Source organism: Hyalella azteca, unplaced genomic scaffold (genome assembly GCF_000764305.2).
Source record: "Hyalella azteca isolate HAZT.00-mixed unplaced genomic scaffold, Hazt_2.0.2 contig9209, whole genome shotgun sequence".
Taxonomy (NCBI): domain Eukaryota; kingdom Metazoa; phylum Arthropoda; class Malacostraca; order Amphipoda; family Hyalellidae; genus Hyalella; species Hyalella azteca.
The window spans coordinates 8,587-30,608 of NW_025939286.1; the positions used below are offsets into that span (position 1 = coordinate 8,587).

At 39.5% G+C, this 22,022-nt stretch overlaps 1 protein-coding gene across 6 annotated transcripts in view; it reads left to right on the forward strand.

Moving 5' to 3' along the window:
- Positions 1 to 1,626: 1,626 nt before the first annotated feature.
- The window catches only part of LOC108680653 (brefeldin A-inhibited guanine nucleotide-exchange protein 1), a 34,252-nt gene continuing 13,856 nt past the window's right edge, over positions 1,627 to 22,022 (forward strand). For 3 of the 6 annotated variants that reach the window (XM_047881947.1, XM_018169533.2, XM_047881950.1), the window contains exons 1-20: positions 1,627 to 1,716; positions 8,592 to 8,727; positions 8,998 to 9,176; positions 9,549 to 9,695; positions 11,337 to 11,516; positions 11,798 to 11,918; positions 12,201 to 12,649; positions 13,071 to 13,230; positions 13,669 to 13,823; positions 14,008 to 14,141; positions 14,291 to 14,525; positions 15,105 to 15,274; positions 16,037 to 16,218; positions 16,702 to 16,939; positions 17,713 to 17,872; positions 18,889 to 19,137; positions 19,844 to 19,994; positions 20,603 to 20,754; positions 21,022 to 21,150; positions 21,463 to 21,592. In XM_047881947.1, the coding sequence (XP_047737903.1) occupies positions 8,607 to 8,727; positions 8,998 to 9,176; positions 9,549 to 9,695; positions 11,337 to 11,516; positions 11,798 to 11,918; positions 12,201 to 12,649; positions 13,071 to 13,230; positions 13,669 to 13,823; positions 14,008 to 14,141; positions 14,291 to 14,525; positions 15,105 to 15,274; positions 16,037 to 16,218; positions 16,702 to 16,939; positions 17,713 to 17,872; positions 18,889 to 19,137; positions 19,844 to 19,994; positions 20,603 to 20,754; positions 21,022 to 21,150; positions 21,463 to 21,592 (3,442 nt within the window). In that variant the 5' untranslated portion in view covers positions 1,627 to 1,716; positions 8,592 to 8,606. The other 3 variants (XM_047881948.1, XM_047881949.1, XM_018169532.2) reach the window with 3 other exon arrangements.

A 22,022-nucleotide genomic window follows, 5' to 3' on the forward strand; every position in this document is an offset into this window, starting at 1 on the left:
TAAACTCAGTTTCAGGACTGATGCATCTTACATAAGATGCTCACATGTCGTGCCTTTCTGCACCGAAACTGATAGTACTGAAATGGGATCCGATTTACAAGCATTCTAAGGACCTAAATACGATTATCATGTACGTCATTTAACAAAGAACATCAGTTTATTGTTGCATAATACTATTTCTATTAAAATTTATTTTCTATCACTCTTTCTTCAATACTAACTTTAGTAATTTTATAATTGAATTAAGCATAAACTTTTAAAGTCTACTGACTATTTGCGATGGCGCCACCATCACTAAAAGTTGGATTTCCGACTTGGAAAACAATGCGCATAATAGGTATTATGGGCGCGCTCACAAATATCTCCATATATTTATATATCCAGCTTCTGAAAAGCAAAGGAAAAAAATCTCAAACTTTCATAATGACAAGGCTAGCAAAATAGCTGGGATTTTACCTCTATAGAATGCACTTATTTAGGATTTCCCTCATACCGAAACGCGTTGGCTTCTATCCTGGCATTTCAGATCTGCCAACCCAAATTGCGTTGATAATTTTAAATAATGTACGTAGTTCAATTCCATTATGCCTTTCCTCACATGCAGAAAACACAGAACTTCTCTAAATCCTTTAGTGAAAACTGGAGGAAAATTAGATTGTTCAGTTTTTAAAATGAATCAGATGTATACAAATGAAGAAATCATTTTTAAGTAAAAATATTCGTTCCCACATGTGTATAACCACATGATTTAATAATTAATTTATAAATTTTAACCTCCAGGTAATACCCCGACACGATGGGTATTGTGAATAATGGTTATATATTGTATTTATTCACGAAATACATTAAATTTAATGTATATATTTTCAGTGCCAAGCTCTAAAGAAGCCAACTCAAAAACTCCTACACCAAAATATGTAAGAGATTAGGACCTTTAGCAATAGTTATGGTGATGATTGCTTGGAAGTTTGTTACAAACTGAGGTTGTTACTAGTCAAGTGAGGGTTTTTCATATACTTTAACAACGACAAACACTTCTACCACGTACAAGTTTACAATAAATTTCACAGCAGAAAATTTTTTCGCGGATCTTCGTTGCAACACAAAAATTAGTGCCATGCAATTAATAACAGGGCAAAAAAATCTTGCAAACTACCCTTAAGTTTCGCACGGTAAGAAATACTTGGAAATATATTATATATTGGCATATCGCTTCTTTTGTAATTCCACAACTTTACTAGTTTTTTTCACTAAAGTCCAAATTTTCTGATACCTTGCAAATATCAAGTAATGTATGAGTGCAAGTGTTTTCTGTATACTCTAATAGAGTGAGCAGGGAGAGTGTGTCCGTGCGATTTTTTCATTGCCTATTGTAAAACGAAGTAACTATAATGCGACTTTTTCACTATCACGATGACGACATTCCCAAATTAAAATCACATTGATCTTTAAGGAAAAATGACTCGTATCATTCTACGATTGCTGGTGAAATTTGCCTTCGTATTTTTTGTCAGAGCAATTTTTAGGTGAAAACTAAATCGTGCAACTTGAATTTAGAAACATACTTTCTGGCTTCGTCCAAAAGTTACAACAGAATCCTGCATATACTTAGTGATAGTATTGGGCGCAAGATGTCGCTGAGTATACAACAATAGAGATCAGCTGTTTTAGCCGAACACGTCATCAACAATTTTATCTTTACTTTTTTAATTACAAGTAAGTTCCCCAAAACTAATGTAAACTCCTCATACAAATCGTTTACCTCTGTTTCAATCTAATATTGAAAGAGTATTACCAGAAATTCTGCGTATCTTGGAGTAAACTCTTGTCAATGTAGTGTTGACACTTGACGTCATAGTCTTGTCAACTGAATTTGTAAACAGTATAAATTAATAAATTTAACGCTAAGATGAAAGTTAGTTGGTAGTTGACGCGAACGCTATTACGGAACATGATGAAACGACTGTGATGGCAAAGTTCACAAAGCTTATTTGTACTGCTGTAACCTGTAAGTAAATAGATTACCGTGTTAACTAACTAAAGTCTAAATCAAGTGTTTCAGTTAGTATTAGCCTGTTTGTGTTAGGTATGTCTGTGTGTAAAATTAAAAATTCTATCTACTCTACTAATCATAGACTCATAGTGTCAGAGCAGAGACTTTTTAGGCTCTTTCTCAAGTTCATTTTGAGTCCTAAAAGTAGACCATTGAAGTATCATGGATGCCATTGCCAATCATGCCATCATTGTCAAACTACGCCAGCAAGAGTGGAAAACATCTATTTATTTAGGGCCGTGACTAAAGCTTTCCCATAATTTCCGGAACTGCGAGATGACACCCAGATGAATCACCTTCTATTTAATTGTTAAGAATGTTAACAAAAGTGCATGATCAGGCCACAAGATTCCAAATGTAGGTATTAAAAATTTGTCATGATTGTTGATTGAGCGGAGCCACAAGATTTCAGAAACAAGTAGCAAGTAGGAAACTTACAATCCTGCACATCAGTATTATCATTGGAATTGGAATTGGGGTGCGTGGTGACCTACGGTCATGACCTTTAAATCGGTCATACACGCTGCCTAAAAAACTTTTACTAGCATAAAAAAAAATTAAAAGTTCACACTCTTATGTTAACAAAAAAGTTCAAATATACCATATTCACAGCTGTCCTAAGAAAAAATATACCATATTCACAGCTGTCCTAAGAAAAAATATAAAAATTTGACAATCGCAAAAAATTAAAACCACGTACTGAAACAATTCGGCACGTTCACTCGTCTTCCCACCCTCCCCTCTCTCAACCCTCCATTCCTCAAGACTCCACTCTTATCATCCTCCTCCTCTCCCTCATCCTCCACACGTTTTCCAAATATCTCTTCACACTCTCAAACATAGCTGCAGACTGCAGTTGCTCCCTCAGACAGACCCGTAATTATCGCCATCCACTCTTCGCTTGTTCTCTCATGCCCCACCTCATTAGTCTCACCTCTCTCATTCAGAATCACTTAAATCATAGACTGACGCTCTCTCTCATACGCCCCACATTCCATCAACAAGTGCTTTACAGTTTCCTTCTCATCCCCATCACACATAAAACATTTATCTTCTCTCCTTTCATTCCACCTGTATGTACGTCCTTTCACACCTAGCGCGCCTGCCCTAACACAAAACAGAAGGTCCCCACCTCTACTACCATCATACATACATTCATATTTTGGCATCGCTTTCATCTGATACAGTCTTAGAGAGTCCTTTCCCTCCATTCCTTGCTTCCATACCTTCAGCCCATAGTCTTTCACTCGCTCATTTATTTCTCTTTTCGACTCTTTTTCATCCCACTCTATCCCAATCGCACCCTGTACTGTCACCACCCATTCGTCCTTTGGCCCAGCGGGCCTTTGGCGCACCCATGCTTCATGCATGCCACACTTACGCACCACTGCCCGACATCTGCGTGCCTATTTGCTCACCTTCATGTTCCACATATACATCTTTCGAGCCCAACGTTCATCATCCATTCGCTCCAGTCTCACTTTATACCTCAAAACTGCTCTCATTCTTCTTTCCTTGAAGGTACTCCAACCCATGTCTCCTCTCAGGGCCTCTACTGCAGTCCACCTGGGGGCTCCTAGTGCCAATCTTGCCACTCTATTTTGTACCAATTCCAATTTATCTAGCTCGCCATCACTATATGCTATCACATCCAGTCCATACATAATGCTAGGCACTGCTACACTCTTCCACACTTCTCTCAATACTTCATACTTACTCGCTCTCACTCTTGCTGCACTTCCAAGTATACCCAGCCATTGGTTCGCCTTACTTAAATTCACAGCCATTGTTCTCTGACATCCTTCATGGTCCACACACATCCCTAAGTACTTATACTCATTTGTCCTAACAATTTCATTCCCTCCCAACATCCACACTCTGCTCATATCCTCAATCGATCCATTCACAACAAGTACTTGGCTCTTCTCCGCACTGAATCGCACATTAAAGTCCCTCCCATACTCAGTCACACAGTCCAGCATACTTTGCAGTTCCTCGCTATTTTCACTCATAATCACAGCGTCATCAGCATACAGAAGCATTCTTAACCTTTCGCCGCCTACACGCACACCAACATCCATTCTCCTCACCCTCGTGGCCATCTCTTCTGTGTAGAGGTTGAAGAGAAGCGGAGACAGGATACAGCCTTGTCGTACGCCTCTCCTGCTCCTCACCCAGTCCGTNTTCAAACACAAACTCATTCAGAAGCTCCCCATTTTTGTTCACAGGCTCTCCTAGTACACCAACATGTCCATTCATGTCCCCCATAACTACTATCATCTCATGGCTGTATTCATCAAGCACTTTCTTTATACAGGCATACTTTTCCCTGTTCTCACGCTCAGACCTTACTCCCTCCACAGTCATATAACATACGATCATCACCATTTGCATTCTTTCATTCTTAGTTGTTGCATACTCGACCTTTACAGCAAGTATATCCTCGCTCATCTCGCTTTCACCAACACTTATTTCCTCCACGTCATACCCGGCCTCCATACGTACAATAACTCCAACTCCCCCACCCTTTGTTTGTTGCTTTTTCCTTCCCTTATAGAACATCTCATACTTCCCGCTTCTCAGACATCCATTCTCTCTCATTTGAGTTTCAGTTACACCTACTATATCCATCTGATGTGCTTCCAACTCTTTACACAGATCTTCATATTTTCCAAGACCCAAGCCTCTGATATTTATCAGTCCCACTTGCACCATTTTCGTATTGTTTGGTCTAGTCACATTCACACTCTTTTTCTGTCATTCCGTATGTACCACTTCCACACAATTTTCTTGCACCCACCGTTTCACTTTTCGCCCAAGCACCTCCGTCCCCTCAGGATTGAGGTGCATTCCGTCCATTCCAAACATGTTCTCTGTAATACAGTCAGGATCAAGAAAGCTGACATTTCTTTCACCCATTTTCAAGCATTCGATTTTGAATTCCATCAGATTCTTAAACACTTTCATATTTACATCTCTTCTCATTCTCTCGTAAGTATTATCCTCTCTAGGTCGTCTCAAAATACCGATTACTGCCACAGACATATTTTTTTCATGCACCTCCCTCACGCAACTAGTAATTTCCTGGACGGTTTTTTCCACACCTATTCTTTAAGCCCATTTCCCCCACCATGTAAGACAAAGAGCCCGCGACTATAATTTTCAATTTTGAGTTTTGAGTGCTTCCGTATGTCGAAAACGTTTGCTCTTCCTAAGGATACAATTTCACTGCCTATTTCATTCACGCTAATTTGTCCCGCAAGTGCCGACATTCCACTGTCCCCCACCATAACAATTGGGTGTTTAACTATCTTTTTCTGACATACCTTAGTTCTGTCACATTTCATCCTCCCACTTCTTTCATCCACACCATCCCCACCATGAACATGCGAGCTTGTCCTGCCGTGCACCGACTCGGACACACTCACTTCAGTCTCTACAGCTTTATCCTCGCCCTTTCCCACCCCTCCCTCATCAGTATTTCCACTGGCTCTACAAGCATGGCAGGAGAGATTTCCAGCCCTCGCCCTGCTAGCTCGTGCAACAATCTCTTCTAGTTCTTCGTTCCTTTTCTTCAGTCGACCATTTTCGTCCCTTAAGGCTACAATACACTCTCTACAGATAACGTATGATATCCTAATATCTTCATTTGACCAGCTTTCAATCCCAAGTTGCTGCTTGGAAAACCAACTCTTGCAGCGACAACACTCCACCTGGTCCACTGGCACCTCATCTCCACCTCCATCCCGCTTTCTTGCGCTAGTTTGCCTGGTCTGTTTTCCCATCCTTCCAACAGTCCAGTCAAGTATATTCTGATTCACACTTCAATTCACACAAGATTCAGTACTTCCCAAGTTCCCAATACAGCAGCAATACAGACAACAGTACACGTCCTAGCTAAACATACACGAGACACTTAGAAAAGAGGTAGTAAGACTAAGTGCAATGGGTGATTGCGCTCATCTGAGCTGCAATTATTAGTATGTCACATTTAAAATATACAGACGCTTCAATAAAAATAAGACGATTGTATATAATCCTATCATCAGAAAATCTAGAAACACATCATCTGCCACTCCTAAAATATAAAGACGTTTCTATAGAAATAAGAAGACGTTTATATAGAAACCTATTGTTTACAGAGCCATAAGAAGCCTAAAAAGATACATAAACATGTAAAAAACAAAGTATAATTCTAATCACAGCCTCGCCTAAACCTAGATTTACACATTACACAATCAGATTAAAATAGCAGGTACACGTTGAATAAATTGCACGTATCTATACAAATATGAGAAGAACTAAGCGCCGAGCTTGGGTATAACAATGGCAGGTTACAAAGTTGTCGTTTGCGCCCAAAAGAAGAAAAAATCGGGGCACATGCGATGTCGTGACAGCGTCTCCCGTTGTATTCCAGGTTAGGTCCGAAAAAGAAACAGGCACTTAACACGCTTGGGCAGCAGGAGTCTTATTCAGATGACAGGCTTGAGGAAATTGAGGCAATGTAGCAGCCCTGAGGCGATAAGGTCAACCACTTCCTTCACGTAATAGCTAGGTTTTCCCCTTCTATGAAACCTCAAGTTTATGGTAGGAAGAGTTTAGCCAATCAGAAGGAAACAGTGGAGTACTGGTCAGTCAGCGCAGCAGTGACGTAAGAATGACGTCGACGAGTGTGGCAGCTTCAGCTAACACGGGCCAGGTCTTTCCACCCTTGCCAGCTATTATCAGCGGGCCTATAACACTCGCCACGCTCCCAAACACTAGCTAGGCAAAACGAATACTATAACGTTAGGAAACCACTGTCACTCTAACAGAACACTGATTGAACACTTGTCTCATATCTTAGGGCCGTAGCCCACTTCTAGAATGTGGAGGACTCTGTGGGAGATCAGTAAAACGTGGTAAAGGGAACAGTGAAAATTACTATGCCAGTAAATAAATGCATTATAATACTGTGCTGGTATTACTTTAGATTAGGTGATCCAATTTTTTATATATTACCTAACCTAACCTAACCTAGCGCGATTTTTGGGTTTTACATAGGTTTACAGTCATTCCCAGATCAATATAGATCATTTCCAGTCAAAAAATATTTTCCGATTTTTTTCCAACTTTTCGCCAAGTTTGCCAATTTTTTTTTTTTTTTTTTTTGACAAATTAGAGCCTTGGGCGTGTCCCCCTCCCTCAAAACCCCTGGTTCCCCATGGGTCCCCCATTGTTTTCTATAGAAAGTATATAAAAAATCGGTACTGCCCAAAACAGATTTCAGATAATCTATACCCCAAAAAATATATAATTAAAAGGAAAACACCCTTTTTATTGGATGCACTTAATCTAAAGTAGGTAATACCACTGCGCTAGTAAAAAAATGTGCCACGCACCAAGCTCCTAGAATAGTTTGAACATGAATGTGCTTCCCACAGAAATGTATATCTGTGTTGTATTGCAGTTGTAGTTGACTAGATTTCTAAGTAATGCATTAACCCAAGTTTGAAGAGTCGGCACAGTCCCAGTCCTGTAAGCTAATGGAGGAAATGCTATACGGCTGCTGATGTGAAGCTTGCAGTAAAAAAGAGTGTTGTCAATGGCACAGAAGTTTTTTTTATTTTGTATTGGGGGGGGGGGGGTTATAAGGTTAGGTACAGAATAGAAAAAATAGTTTTTGTTAATGAAAAATGGATAAGATAATATTATCAATAAAAGGAAAAACAAGTACAAGTCACAGAAAATATCATTTATTCTACATCTACGTCATCTACAAAACTACAAATGAAGAGTCCTCTTCTTCATTTGGAGTAGATACTGACTCATATAGTGTCAAAGCAGAGACTTTTTTTAGACTGATTCTCTAGTTCATTTTTGAGTCCTATAAGATCTTTTGAGAAGACTAGTGAAGTATCATGGATACCAACATTTTCATACTTAATATATTGATTTAAAATTGTAAGTAGATGAGGAGATTAAAAATGAACTGATTCTAAAAAATCTGTGGTTTGACACCATGCCTTACTGTTAGTAATGGATGTAGGTGCTGTTAGTAGGTACTTTGGAGTAGGTACTGTTAATAATGAATGAGTACACTCTGCATGCTTGAAACGTTTTTAAATTAAGTTTTATTTCAAGTGTCCCATATTACCCCCTTCCCAGGGGTAATTTGGGACACTTTTTTGCTTCTGGCACTTTATGAATAATACCAGTATTCACAATTTTTGGGGAATGTCAATTCAATAGCCCATGCAAAGACCTTTAAAATGAGCCCAAACTTTATGAAATGTTTCATAGTAAGAAGTTATCAACAAAAAACAAGCGAAAAAGCATCCCTTATTACCCTGTTTGATGGTAGTCTTTGAATTCAGGTATGTGATCATGAGGAAGAGAGTCCACATCTCTGCAGTCCACAATATTTTGCATTGAGGATGTGATATTAGCAATCCAGCTGTAACAATCGATTAAATTCTGAGCAGGTTGAAGAATCATTATTGAAAAGCTACCTGCTCTCACATTGCATCTAGATTAATATGTATTTATTAATTTACAGAATTGCCATTATGTTATGAGGTCGCCTGCATCTGGGAGGATGTTTGTTGTTCGTGCTCTGGAGAAGCTACAGTCGGAGAGGGAAATAAGGAAATCCCATCATTCTCAGCTAGTGAAAGCTGTTGAACAAACATTAGGTGAGTTACTGTACATTGTCAGCTCTGAACATAATGTATATGCATGTAAGTCATGCCCATTGTTGGCTTTGAACATTAGCTAGGTAAGTTACAGGCCATTGTACGCTTTTTACAAATTCCAGGTTAAAAATCACTTTCTTTCACTCATTTAGAATATAAATTTATGAGATGAAAGTTCATTTAAAATTGATAGCATCTTAGTTAATAATTTTCAAGTCAATATGTGACTCCTAACTACAACTGTAACACTTGAATGTTCTCAACATGCAGAGGATGTCAAGAAGGCCCTGGGGAGTGATGTTTCCATTTCAGGAGCTGGTAGCTCAGCTCTCCCACTTCCACGTTCTGATGCTCCTGCGTTTGATGTTGAGAAATACTTCTTGCCATTTGAGCTGGCATGTCAGTCCAAAAGCCCCCGGATGGTTGTTACTGCCCTAGACTGCATCCAGGTGCATATATCTTAGCTTTTTGTTGCTATTTCATTAAACACTCAAAACTTGTTTCAGTCAAAATGTATCAACATCACATGGTTGACTTGCTTTGATCTTGATTCATTATATTTATTTTATATGAAATTACTATAAGGCTTTGATTAATAATTGTTACATAAGTTAGTGTAGAAAATTGTAAAATTATTTTATACTCCATATTTGTGTCATTTCTTACAGGATTTATCCTAGATGACATTAAAATGCTCCTATCAAACATTGATTTCTCATAATACTGTATTGTCATGAATTATGTATTTCTTTTTATTATATGTTAATGTCATATTGTTCTCTTCCATTAATTTTGTAGTAGTTCATGACTTTGTCTTGCAGAAACTCATAGCCTACGGCCATTTGACTGGGAATTGTCCTGACCAAAACGATCCAAATAAACGCCTCATTGACCACATAGTAGAGACTATATGCAACTGCTTCCTAGGGCCCAACACTGACAAGGATGTAGAAATTCAAATTATCAAGGTAATATTATTTTTTGGTATATGTTTACTTTTTTTTTATTTTTCATAGAGATCCTACGTTTTGAAAACTGAACACTGAATTAAATTTTTTTCCTTTTACACGAGTACCTTGTGAGTTTCTTTACTATTACATTTTTATGGTATATATATATGACATACAGGGTCCACCATATTTATGACAATGGATGTTTGCTATATAAAATAAATTGGTTTCTAGGAGACTTTTCTTTTAAAATGAAGCTTAATATCATCTTTAAATTCATCTATTTTATATTGCAGAAGTCTAAGGTGTCTAAATTTACTATTACTTGTGGCAGTAGATAGAAATGCAATTGTAACCCTTCATGAAAAAGGCAAGAGTAATAATTCAGTCATTGCAAAAAAGCTCCAAATTCATCGTGAAACTGTGTGGAAGGTGGTAAAAAAATTCAAGAAAACTGGTGAAACGTGCAATTGACCTGTCAAGGAAGGAAACGAAATTTCTGAACAAAACAATTGGTCAAAAGCACGAGGTAGAAGATGAGGAAAAACTCTCACTCAGCTGCAAAATTGGCTGCAGAAGCAGGAGTCAGTCAGACATCAATGCGTAGAGTCCTCAAAGATGACCTCAAAACATCCCATTAAAAGATGCAAACAAGGCATGAACTAACAGACCGTCGTGGCTCGAAAGATGCCAGCACATTCTGGATCTCATTGAGAATGGCATGCTGCCCAACTTGGTGTTCAGTGACAAGAAAAAATTTGACATTGAACAAAGAGTTAACCGTCAAAATGACAGAGTTTGGAGTTGGGATGGATCTGTGGCAACCATAACAGCAACACGACGTCAAAATCCCATGTCCGTGATGGTTTGGGCCGCGGTAATCGCCACTGGGAGGTCCACTCGTTTTTGTCACCTCAGGATTGAAATTGAACAGTCAGCGATACATTTTAGAAGCTGTGCTGTTACCTGGGGCCCGTAAACACTTCAGCGGCTCACCATGGATTTTCAACAAGACTCTGCCCCATCACATGGCTCAAACATGACCCAAAACTAGATTCAGGGTCACATCCCAGCATTCATTAGCAAAAATGAATGGCCCTCAAGAAGCCCTGATTTGAATCCTCTCGACTTTTCTGTGTGGGCTATTTTAGAGAGTAGGGTCTGCAGAACACCTCATGATTCTTTGGATAGTTTGAAGTCTAAATTGACACGAGAATGGGACTTGATCCCTCAAGAAATGCACGGTGTCTCCTGTGAAGCTTTCCCTCGTAGATTGGAGGCCGTCACTAAAAATAAGGATGGTCATATTGCATAAATATGCCTGAGAATTGTTTAGGTAATTCTGGGCTACTAGCTTATCCAATAAAAAACAATGCACCTGTTTGTTTCATTGAGAAATAGCAAAAAACATTCGTTGCCATAAATATGGCGGACTCTGTACTTGCTTACCCATCCTTGCATTAAAAAATATCTTGTTGTCTTTCTTCTTTGTGCTTTTATAGTATCTAAATTCTGTATATGTAGTCTCCTTTAGTATAGTATTGTCCTGCATTGATAGTCGGGCTGTATATTTACAGATGCATGCTCATAGTTTCTAAATAATGTGCAAAAGACAGTTGTGTGTTCGTTCATCCACATTATATTGTGTTAACTGTTCAGGCGGTGCTGACAGTGCTGACCTCGCAGTATGTAAGTGTGCACGCGGGGACAGTCTTGGTAGCAGTGCGCACGTGCTACAGCATCCACCTTGCATCAAGGGACCTCACCAACCAAGTCACTGCCAAGGCCGCCCTCACGCAGATGATCAACATTATCTTTGCCAGGATGGAGGCTCAGGCTGTATGTCCAGCATGAATGCAATTGTGTTGTTTCTCAAATGGGTTTTATCTGCACAGGCAAATGTTTAAAGATATGGATTATAAATAGGAACCATAGAAGTGGTGTTCAAATGTATTAAACTTTAAATTGTGTACTGTACTTTTGAAAATTATTACTGTAAATCGCTAATATTAAAATTAGTCCTCTTCTAAGAAATAGCATTGAAGTTATTCTAATGCTTATGTTGGAAGCCAAATTCTGTTCATGAAAGTTTTATTAACCACTCGTACTTCGCTCTTCAGGCTGAAGAAGCAAGTGAAGAATTTCGGGAGCAGACGCAGAGCAATGCCAGTTGCTGTGCCAAGACTGCATGCTCCAGTGAACAGCCCAGCACTGCTGACATGTGTAATAACCTACCCCAAGGTGACCACTTCTACAATATTTAGGCATGTTGTCTTCTTGATTCTCCTCATTATGATTCTGATTCAATGGCCCCAAATGAAATTGTTTTCTTTAGTTTGCTTTTACACTGGATGATAAGTAACACACTTATCCTTGCACACTTGAATTTATTTCGATGTTTACGTTCTACCAACTTGTTCAATTTATAGTTGTCAAGAATTTTCCTTACCTGGAACTTGTTATGAATTCATAATGTTTGAAATCCAAAGAAGAGTTGCTAAATTTTCATACTTCTTTGTGCAGATACAAGACCACTTGGAGGTCCCGTTGACAGCAGCATAATAGTGTCCCCCGCTAAGGACACTTTGCAAAGCAAACTGTCAGCTGCAAATGAGCAACAACACGAACCTGAAATCAAAAGACACTCGGTCAGCACACCTGACGAAATTAGCGCATCTCCAGACTTGTTGAATAGTAGAGGTAAACTGGAAAATAGTAGACCTGAAGAAGAAAGCTCATCCCCGGATAATAATTTGATCAAAAGCAGTCCTGAAAAGCAAGCTTCGTGTCTTGAAATGAAGGCTGCGCCACAGAAGAGCAGCCCTGATGTTAACGAGGACAACAAAGGCGGCGTAGACGTGTTGCCAGCACGGGAGGAGGGCGAGGGCGGGGAGGGCTGCCCCGACACCAGGACTGAAGGGGACGGCGCCAGCGTCACCGACATCGCGCTCCTCGATGCTGCCGATCAGGTGGTTAGTGTGCTATTAGTGCCATCTGTAACTATTAGAGCTGCCCTGTGTACGGTACTAGTGCTGCACAGTACGGTACTAGTGCTGCCCTGTGTACGGTACTAGTGCTGCACAGTACGGTACTAGTGCTGCTCTGTACACTACTAGTGCTGCGCTCTCATATTTCCTACTTGCTATACTCCAAAGATTGCTCTGTTACACTGATGCTATAGAATCTCCACTGATCTCTTAGTTGTACCGTACTATGGCATTCGTCACAAAAAGTAACTAAATAAAAATAAAGTCGTCTGCCAATCAAGTATTTAATTGTATCTCACACGAGGTCCATGTATGTGTTATTATAACTATAACCCTCTATATATACACATGTTCGCACGCATCTATTTAAAGTTCGTCTAACATAAATTATGTCTGTTTTGTAAAGGCAGTGCCGGCTGAAGAAATGTTCAAGAGCAGTGAACCTCCTCCTGGTGCTGCCCCCACTGACTCGTCACAAAGCCCTGACATCAGCACAGACGCTGACGAATCTCCTGAAGCCGTCGCTGCTGTGGTGATGGGCGAGATTCTCGAGAACGTTTGCGCTGGTAATAAATTCCTTATTGATCTGGCTTACTACAAATTGCTTGTAATATGACTGCTGACTTACATGTGCGTTTATTTGAGACATACCAATGCATACATCACATCTTTATTCCTTCATTTGAGCCACTCCCGTCTTTTATGATCAAGTTGAGGCTTCAATAATATGCTAACCTTTGGTTAGTTACGGAAATAATCTGTGAATAAAACATACGTGTACTGTACGAAAATCAAGTTTAAATATATTTGGTACTATATATAATCATATATTCCATGTATATCTATCATCCAAGCTTGGTATAAACAATCACCTGTTCATAAACAATCACTCGGTTTTCTTCAGTTTTAGAAAAAGCTCGTTTTAGTTGCTTGTTTGTCTCAGCAATTTTAATGGGGAATTTTCCTGAGATTTTAGTTTCATGTACATGGCTCTCTCTTGGCAGCCACTGACGCCCGCTCATGTGCCGACAACGACGTAAGGGCATTACCTGCAGCTGCTGAGAACGCTGCTGCCAGAAGCCCTGACGTCGGTGACAGAGAAGCCAAGCCTGTCGAGACGCCTTCTAGTTCTGCGACCGTCACTCGGATACCCTCTCAGGTACTCTAGAGGTGAAATAACAAGTGAATGTTACGACTCAACGTAATGAATGTTTACAGTGTCAGCAGGAGTCGAAATGAATACCATAATGGATGATTACGGTGTCAAAAGGAGTCACGTGTAGCTGGCGTGTTTTCCGTTATGTAAAGGATTTTAAACATTTTTAACAGATTTATTTTTGCAGGAGAGTTTAGCAGCTGTAAATGCAGTCGAAAATGAGGGAAAGCTGAGTCATGTGTTGCAGAAAGATGCTTTCTTGGTCTTCAGATCACTTTGCAAACTCTCCATGAAACCTTTACCTGAAGCTCCTGATCCAAAGTGAGTTGTGTGAAGCAAGGCTCTGAGGTAGACAAAATGAACACATGGTAGACAAAATAAACGCAATTTTTCTTGTATTTTAAACAACCTTGTTGAACGATCATTTCCCGAAATACGGTCTTGAAGCTCATTTATTTTCACGCAACCAGATCCCACGAACTGCGCTCGAAGATCCTGTCGCTGGAGATGCTGCTGTCGATCGTCCAGAACGCAGGTCCCGTGTTCCGCAGCCACGACACCTTCAGCACGGCGGTGAAGCAGTACCTCTGTGTTGCCCTCAGCAAGAACGGCGTGTCCCCAATACCTGAGGTCTTCCATCTCAGCCTCGCCCTTTTTGTGGCGCTCCTGTCCAACTTCAAGGCGCACCTCAAGATGCAAATTGAGGTACTGATGCTAGAATTAATAGAGCACATCTATAATTAATCGCTAATTAGGGCATGTTTTGATGTTCTTATTCGACCTGAAGCATGTTGCATTGCTTTTTCTCGAAGTCTCTCCTTTCTGTAGTACTTTCTCAATCTTGTTCAAACTAAACTTGAAACGTAATCATTTTATTCTTGATACCTACCTAATTTGAATGCTTATCATCCAAAATGGAAGAGTGTAGTTGACAAATAAACTCCAGCGTGCTTTAGTGAAGCTAAGCCAGTATTTTTTTAATTTTACCTTAAGTTTCGCACTTGCGTGTCTAATTAATTGTCGCACGGATTTAATTCTTTATTTTATATTGCTATTCCATGTGCATCAAGTATCAGAATGCTATTTATCTTTGTACGTGTGAAATTTGGAAGTATCTCATTTGCTGTGATCATTTTTCTAGTTTCCACTTCACGAGAATTGAATTACCCAACTATGTCTTGTATCACAACAAATTTGCTAACTAATTCCATAACATGTGAGTTTGCCCATTTAATTCAGCTTGACTTCTCGTGCGCCTAATTTTTGTGCCTCTCTTCCTTGTAGGTGTTCTTCAAGGAGATTTTCCTGAACATCCTGGAGGCGGGCAGCTCGAGCTTCCAGCACAAGTGGATGGTGATTCAGGCCCTGACGAGGATCTGTGCAGATGCTCAGAGCGTCGTCGACATTTACGTTAATTACGACTGCGATCTCAGTGCTGCTAACATCTTTGAGCGGTGCGCATAGTGCCTAATATTAGCAAAAATATATCAGCCTTAGAGTAAAAGAGCTGCTTTCTTTATCATTAAGTGACATGGATCACATTGGGTGTCTAGACTTACACATCACTCAATGTGACAATTTAATGTTATTTAATTCAATTATTTTAGCTAGCCATTAAGCAGGCTTCCAGCACTTCACTCAGATTAGTGCAGGAGTTACCGTCAGTAAGACCATTGAGTAATTCTAGACTTTGTTATTTTTAAAAATGTTGCAGTTCTTAGACTAACCGAGGTTGACTGAGTATCACTGATAACAGCAGTGTTTAATATTAATTGATAACTGTTATTTTGTAGCGGTAGAAGTTTATAGTGAAAATGTATCCTGATACCATTACGTAGAACTGCTGAACCAAATTTTTCGTGAGTGTGACGAAAATTTTTTTTGCACTCTGCTTTTGTGTAGATTGCTGAAAAATTGCTTCCTTGATCGCCATGAATTGGTCCTTGTATTATTACCAAAGAAGTGTTAATCGAAGCAGCTTCCTGTCATTGATTGCGAGAAATAAAAGCAAGTTCATTTCTCTGTGAAGCAGGAAATATTTTTGAATTGGAATTCATTTTTATTCATGTAGTTGCATTTTACTTTTTTTCACGGAGATAATTTTCTGTATTCAACTCAAAAGTTTATTTCGCACTGATCCAGGAGCAAAATTGTTTTTGAGGTTAGTTATTCATTATTTTGGCAGTGACTGAATTAATAGTTTACCACATTTACAGTTTGATCAACGACCTGAGCAAGATAGCGCAGGGAGGACAGCCCGGGGAGTACGGCACGAGTGCTGCAGGCCAGGAGCAGAGCATGCGACTCAAGGGCCTCGAGTGTCTTGTGTCAACGCTCAAGTGCATGGTCGAGTGGTCCAAAGACCTCTACATCAACCCCAACACCCTCTCCAACCTCAGTGAGTGGCATACATCAACCCCAACACTCTCTCCAACCTCAGTGAGTGGCATACATCAACCCCAACACCCTCTCCAACCTCAGTGAAGTGGCATACGTCATCTAATTCTTCAACATTTCTGTTGCTCCCCATCTTTCATTTGACCGCCATTCGTCTCTGAGAGAGGCTATTGCTGCTGCTGACTTGCCGGCTGAAGCGAGTTTATTATTTGAGCCCTTCACCACTTTTTGGGATCAAGTTAATTCACTGACTTTAATATAAAATAGAGATATTCAAGCCGATCTGTTATTATCTGGGAGTTGCGCATTGGCACGATTTTTTTTTCTTTCAATGCGATCGTTTTTTTAACCATGAAAACATTTTATCTTGACAAAACTTGTTCGCAACTAACTTTTCAATCTGATTTAAATTAAAGTAATACATTTCAAATTTATTTCAGAAAGTCATTTGTGAATAAATTTTGGTTTGATTTCTAATTTGCAGGCCAAGAAAAAGTCGGTTCTGACGGAGGCGCCGACGAGGCCCTGAGTGGAGGACGGGCGTCCCCTCGACTGCCCATGGCGCGGCACGGCTCCCACGGCTCCTTGAACACTGGGGGCGCCGCCCCTGCAACTGATGTTGCTGCTGCTACGGCGCCTTCGTCAGGAATTGGAGTGGACAACCCAGAGCAGTTCCAGAGCCTCAAACAAAAGAAGGAGCTTTGGGAGCAGGGAATATTGATGTATGCACTGTTTTAAGTTACTATTTTAATAATATCATAAACTATTTGGGACACGTTGGAAACGGGAATGATATGATAAAATGCTATTTTCGAGTTGGAAAATGCATACGCTTTTTCTGACGAGACTCTGCAGTGGTCGCGTGCTATAAACCAACCAAATTGGTCGCGTTTTCGTTGCCGTTAATTCTCGTCCGTATGGATAACATATGCAATCCACGTGGCCACTGTAAGCTTAAGAATTAAACTTAACGTCCCACTCACCAGTGGGACGCTCGCTGTTCTCTTTCCTCCATCCTCGGGGCAAATATGGTCTATAATTCATCTAAATATGCTCTGCCTCACCACCCTGAACCCTGTACCACTACCAGGAATTACATTATAACAAGTAGTTGATTTTATTTTCTATTTGATTATATACCTATAGAAATTTTTCCAAATGCAAAGTCAAACGTTAACCTCATTAAAGAGTCTTGGTAAAGTGCTTCATCCACAAATTCGAGTTGAAGCGTTTAATTTAGTCAAATCGGGATCTTAGTTCATCATCGATCGTTTGTTATAGTATCAAATTAACTGGAAGGTTGCTTCCATATTCTATAAATGATGTTCGAAAATCAACATACAAAAACAAAAGTAACTTCATAACGCTGCACCCGCACCCGATTCGCTGTAGTATCGAATTCGATGAGTGCATCCAAGCGATATATACTACACTATAAGTAAGTGTGTTCACTGTTCAAAGCATACTGTTCTTATAATGCTTAATTGTTGGTCAGGTTCAAGCGCAAGCCGGCTCACGGGCTGTCGTTCTTACAATCCCACGGACTGCTGGGCACGACGGCCGTGGACGTGGCGCGCTTCTTCCATGAGGATGACCGCCTCGACAAGACGCAAGTGGGCGACTACCTCGGCGACCCCGACCCTTTCAACAGAGAAGTACGTAAATAAAGATGCAGTTCACTAAATAATACCTAATTAATGTGAAACCCAACCCGTTCAACAGAGAAGTATGTAAATAAAGATACAGTTCACCAAGCAATATTTAAACGATGTGAAATCCGACCCGTTCAACAGAGAAGTACGCAAATAAATATGCAGTTCACCAATAATGTTCAAACGATGTGAAACCCAACCCGTTCAACAGAGAAGTACGTAAATAAAGATACAGTTCACCAAACAATGTTTAAACGAGGTGAAGCCCAACCCGTTCAACAGAGAAGTACGTAAATAAAGATACAGTTCACTAAATAATTTGTAATTAATGTACTAACCGACCCGTTCAATGAAGGAGTACGTTAATCAAAATACATGTACTGCTAGGTTTCGCCGAACAATGTGTAAACAAGGTTTAATCTGATCCATTTAACAGAAACGTGCCTTAGTTACGGTATAACTGTACATTTAAGCAATAATGTATGAACAAGATCCCAAGCATTCAGCAGAGACGTGTAATCCTAATAAATAATTTTTATGTCGATTAATCTTAGGAGTCGAATTCTAACTACGTGTATATTGCGCTGCATTTATGTCGCTTGTTTAATGAACGGACTTGAGCCAGCAAAATTTGCTGTACAGTTCATAGAAATTGATTTCTTCGAGTCCAAGTTGTTAGAAAAGAAAAACGTTGTTTTCGTTCCTCAAACGTTGTTTTCTTCCTCCATGTTAGAAGTTCGTCAAAAAATCTAATTACATGAGCGACGAGGATAAGTGAAGGAACGAATTTTTTTCATATAATCTTTAATATATTTTACCTTATCTAATAATTAATTGTGATTATACAATTCAAAAGTTGCAATAATTGTTTGTAATGATGGATGTCTAAGTGAATTTTTAGGAACCAGAACCGCTGTTGAAATAAATTTTTCAAGACCTTACTTTTAATAACCGATTAGTGCAAGTGTTCTGGAATTTAATCTTTTAAATATTTAATATTGTGTTTATTTCTACTCCAGGTGATGAGCGCATACGTTGACCTGATAGACTTCGGCGACCGGGAGTTTGTTCCAGCGTTACGGCTATTCCTGGAAGGGTTCCGGCTGCCTGGCGAGGCGCAGAAAATTGACAGACTCATGGAGAAATTTGCCTCTCGGTACTGCGAGTGCTACAGCCAGCCTGGCCTGTTCGCTAGTGCCGACACTGCATACGTGCTTGCTTACTCCATCATCATGCTCACCACGGACCTCCACAGCAACCAAGTCAAGGTGCATGACTCTAATTTCATGTTCCCATTGATTGTTATGCCTGGACTTTAAATTTCGTTATCGTGACATTGACCGTACATTGTACAATTTGGTTTCAGGCTTATGTGAAACCAATGTAATTAATATCGAAAATCACGAATATGTGTGCTGGAAGTAATTTCAGAAGGAAACTACGCATCTACGTCTAAATGATCACAAACTGAGACAAGGCACCGTTTTTTAAAAACTCAATCTCGAGTATAACAAACTTTCCAAGTTATTCGCCTATACTAGACATCATGCGGATAAAATTGACAGACTGGCTTATCCCAAAGTTTCAGCAGCAAGTCTTGAGTTAATGTGTGGACAGAATGTGAAGAAAATTATCAGTGCCATGTCAGGTTCTCATTCCAGCATTATCAAATTTTTGCATTGCTGTCGGATTATTTTGCTGGTACTTTCAAATAGCCCATTCTTCACTTTTGTATAAGGATTATAGGTTTAGAAAAAAGACATACTACCTTAATAAGCACATTATCATTTTCACTTTATTGTTCATCGTATATACAGGACTTTGAGATGCCTATCAACACCTATATATTAATTGATACATTTCGGCATTTCTTTTTTCGCCAAGTATTTTTTCGTTTGAATAACTTGTTGCTAGAGAGTCATGAAAGTAATTAGTTTCATGGAAGCATTATCATAATTAATTGATGTTATGCAGCATAAGATGACGAAGGAGCAATACATCAAAATGAACAGAGGAATCAACGACAGCAAAGACCTGCCACCTGAGTACCTCTCAGCGATCTATGACGAGATCGCCGGCAATGAGATCAAAATGAAGACCACGTCCACCAAGCTCGGCAAGATGGGTGAGACATTACCTCGCAATAATATTTTCTCTGGAAAATATCTAGGAAATATTTTATATCTCTGATTAATATCGCTATTGGCACTTAGGCACTTAATTGCTCCAAAAGTCTATTCAAGATCGCTTTGTGCTCAAAAGTGAATTTGTTCCTGTTTTCTTTTTTTGTTAATTTTTATGAATTATCCATTTCATTCCGAAGTAATTCTGTAACTTAGCATTCTTTGACGACCATCATTTGTTTTGTTCGCTCTGCTTTTATCGCAAATTTACAACAGATGAAAAAAATGCATTCAAAACGGATTTGTTTCACAATAAATTTTCACAATATTTGATTTACATAATAATGATTGAAATCTCATAGTTCTTAACAAGTATAGAATTGATAAGTAATTTTTATCACTCGATCGGCTACTGGTGATAGGCAGCTTCAAATTGGGACTGCTACTTTATTAAAGTCCGGCTATAAAAACGTCCTTGAAAATGAATATTATTTCACTATGTGTTTAACAATCTTAAATGATTTATCTTTATTTACACAATGTCATTATTGCAAGCATGACATTCACCTAATTAGTGCAAATGACGCAAGTTTTAACCATGTTTTCACAGCCGTGGCCAACGAGAAGAAGCGCAAGTCTTTGTTCAACTTGGAAATGGAGAGCATCTCGCACACCGCCAAGTCCCTCATGGAGGCCGCATCGCATGTTGACATGCCCTTCACGCTTGCTACTCATGTCGAGCATGTCAGGCCCATGTTCAAGGTAGTGTGGCAAGTTGATATGCCCTTCACGCTTGCCACTCATGTCGAGCATGTCAGGCCCATGTTCAAGGTAGTGTGGCACGAGGCAAGCTATAGGTTTCCACCCATAAAACAAGGACTAGTGTTCACGGAATAGTCAGTGGAGAATGAAACTTGAACTAGTGTTAGCATAGTTTTAGAATCAAACCTATGAGATCCAGTTTATGCATAGATTTATCTCGCTTGCATTGTTCGTGATTGATTACCCATGGGACTTGTGATTGAGCAGCTGTCATGGGCGTGCTTTCTTGCGGCGTTCTCTGTGGGGCTGCAGGAAGGGGACGACGCGGAGGTGGCAGCGCTGTGTCTCGACGGACTCAGATGTGCCATCAGGATTGCCTGTGTCTTCCATATGGAGGTATCATCACCCAATGAGTGCGTACATTAGAGCTCGCCGTTATCTAGCAGAGTATTCCAAATGGAGGTATCATCACCCAGTATGTGCGTACATTAGAGCTCGGCTGTATCTAGCAGAAATATCAAAATCACAACCAGATTCATCACAAGAGTCTAAATGACGCAAAACTAACAAGTTTGTTATAACTGGGTTTATCACCGCCTTTGGGTTTCTATATTCATTAGGTCACTATTTTCGAAACCGCTTGTTTTGATTGACCTATTAATTTTAAACGTTATGCATCAATTGATTGAATTATGGATGATGTTACAGACGGAGCGCGACGCGTTCGTGCAGTGCCTGGCGAGGTTCACGCTGCTCACAGCCAACTCTCCGCTCACGGAGATGAAGGCCAAAAACGTCGACTGCATCAAGACTCTCATCACCGTCGCCCACACTGATGGTTAATTCATTCAAAATTCATTCTAATTTATTTACTTATTCGCGATTAATTCAATTACCTTATATTATTTCTTATCTAATTTATTTATTTATCCAAGATCAATTTGAAATGAATTTATTGACTTAATAAAAATTTATATAAGATTTAAATTTATTCTAATCTTATTTATTAATTTATTCCAATCTTATTTATCAATTTATTCCAGATTAATTCCATTATGCACGCCAGATTTAGATTGTTTTGCAGTTCTCTACCATCTTTTGCACGCGGTCTGATCAATTTGAATTCATTATAAAAAGTTAGAATTTACACGACCATTTTCGTGATTTTTGTGTCATTATTCATTTAAGAGACAATCGTCGGAATATCATTCATGCATCCGCAACTAATATCTGAAAAAAAAACTGCTCCTCGGAGGACTCAATTCGCT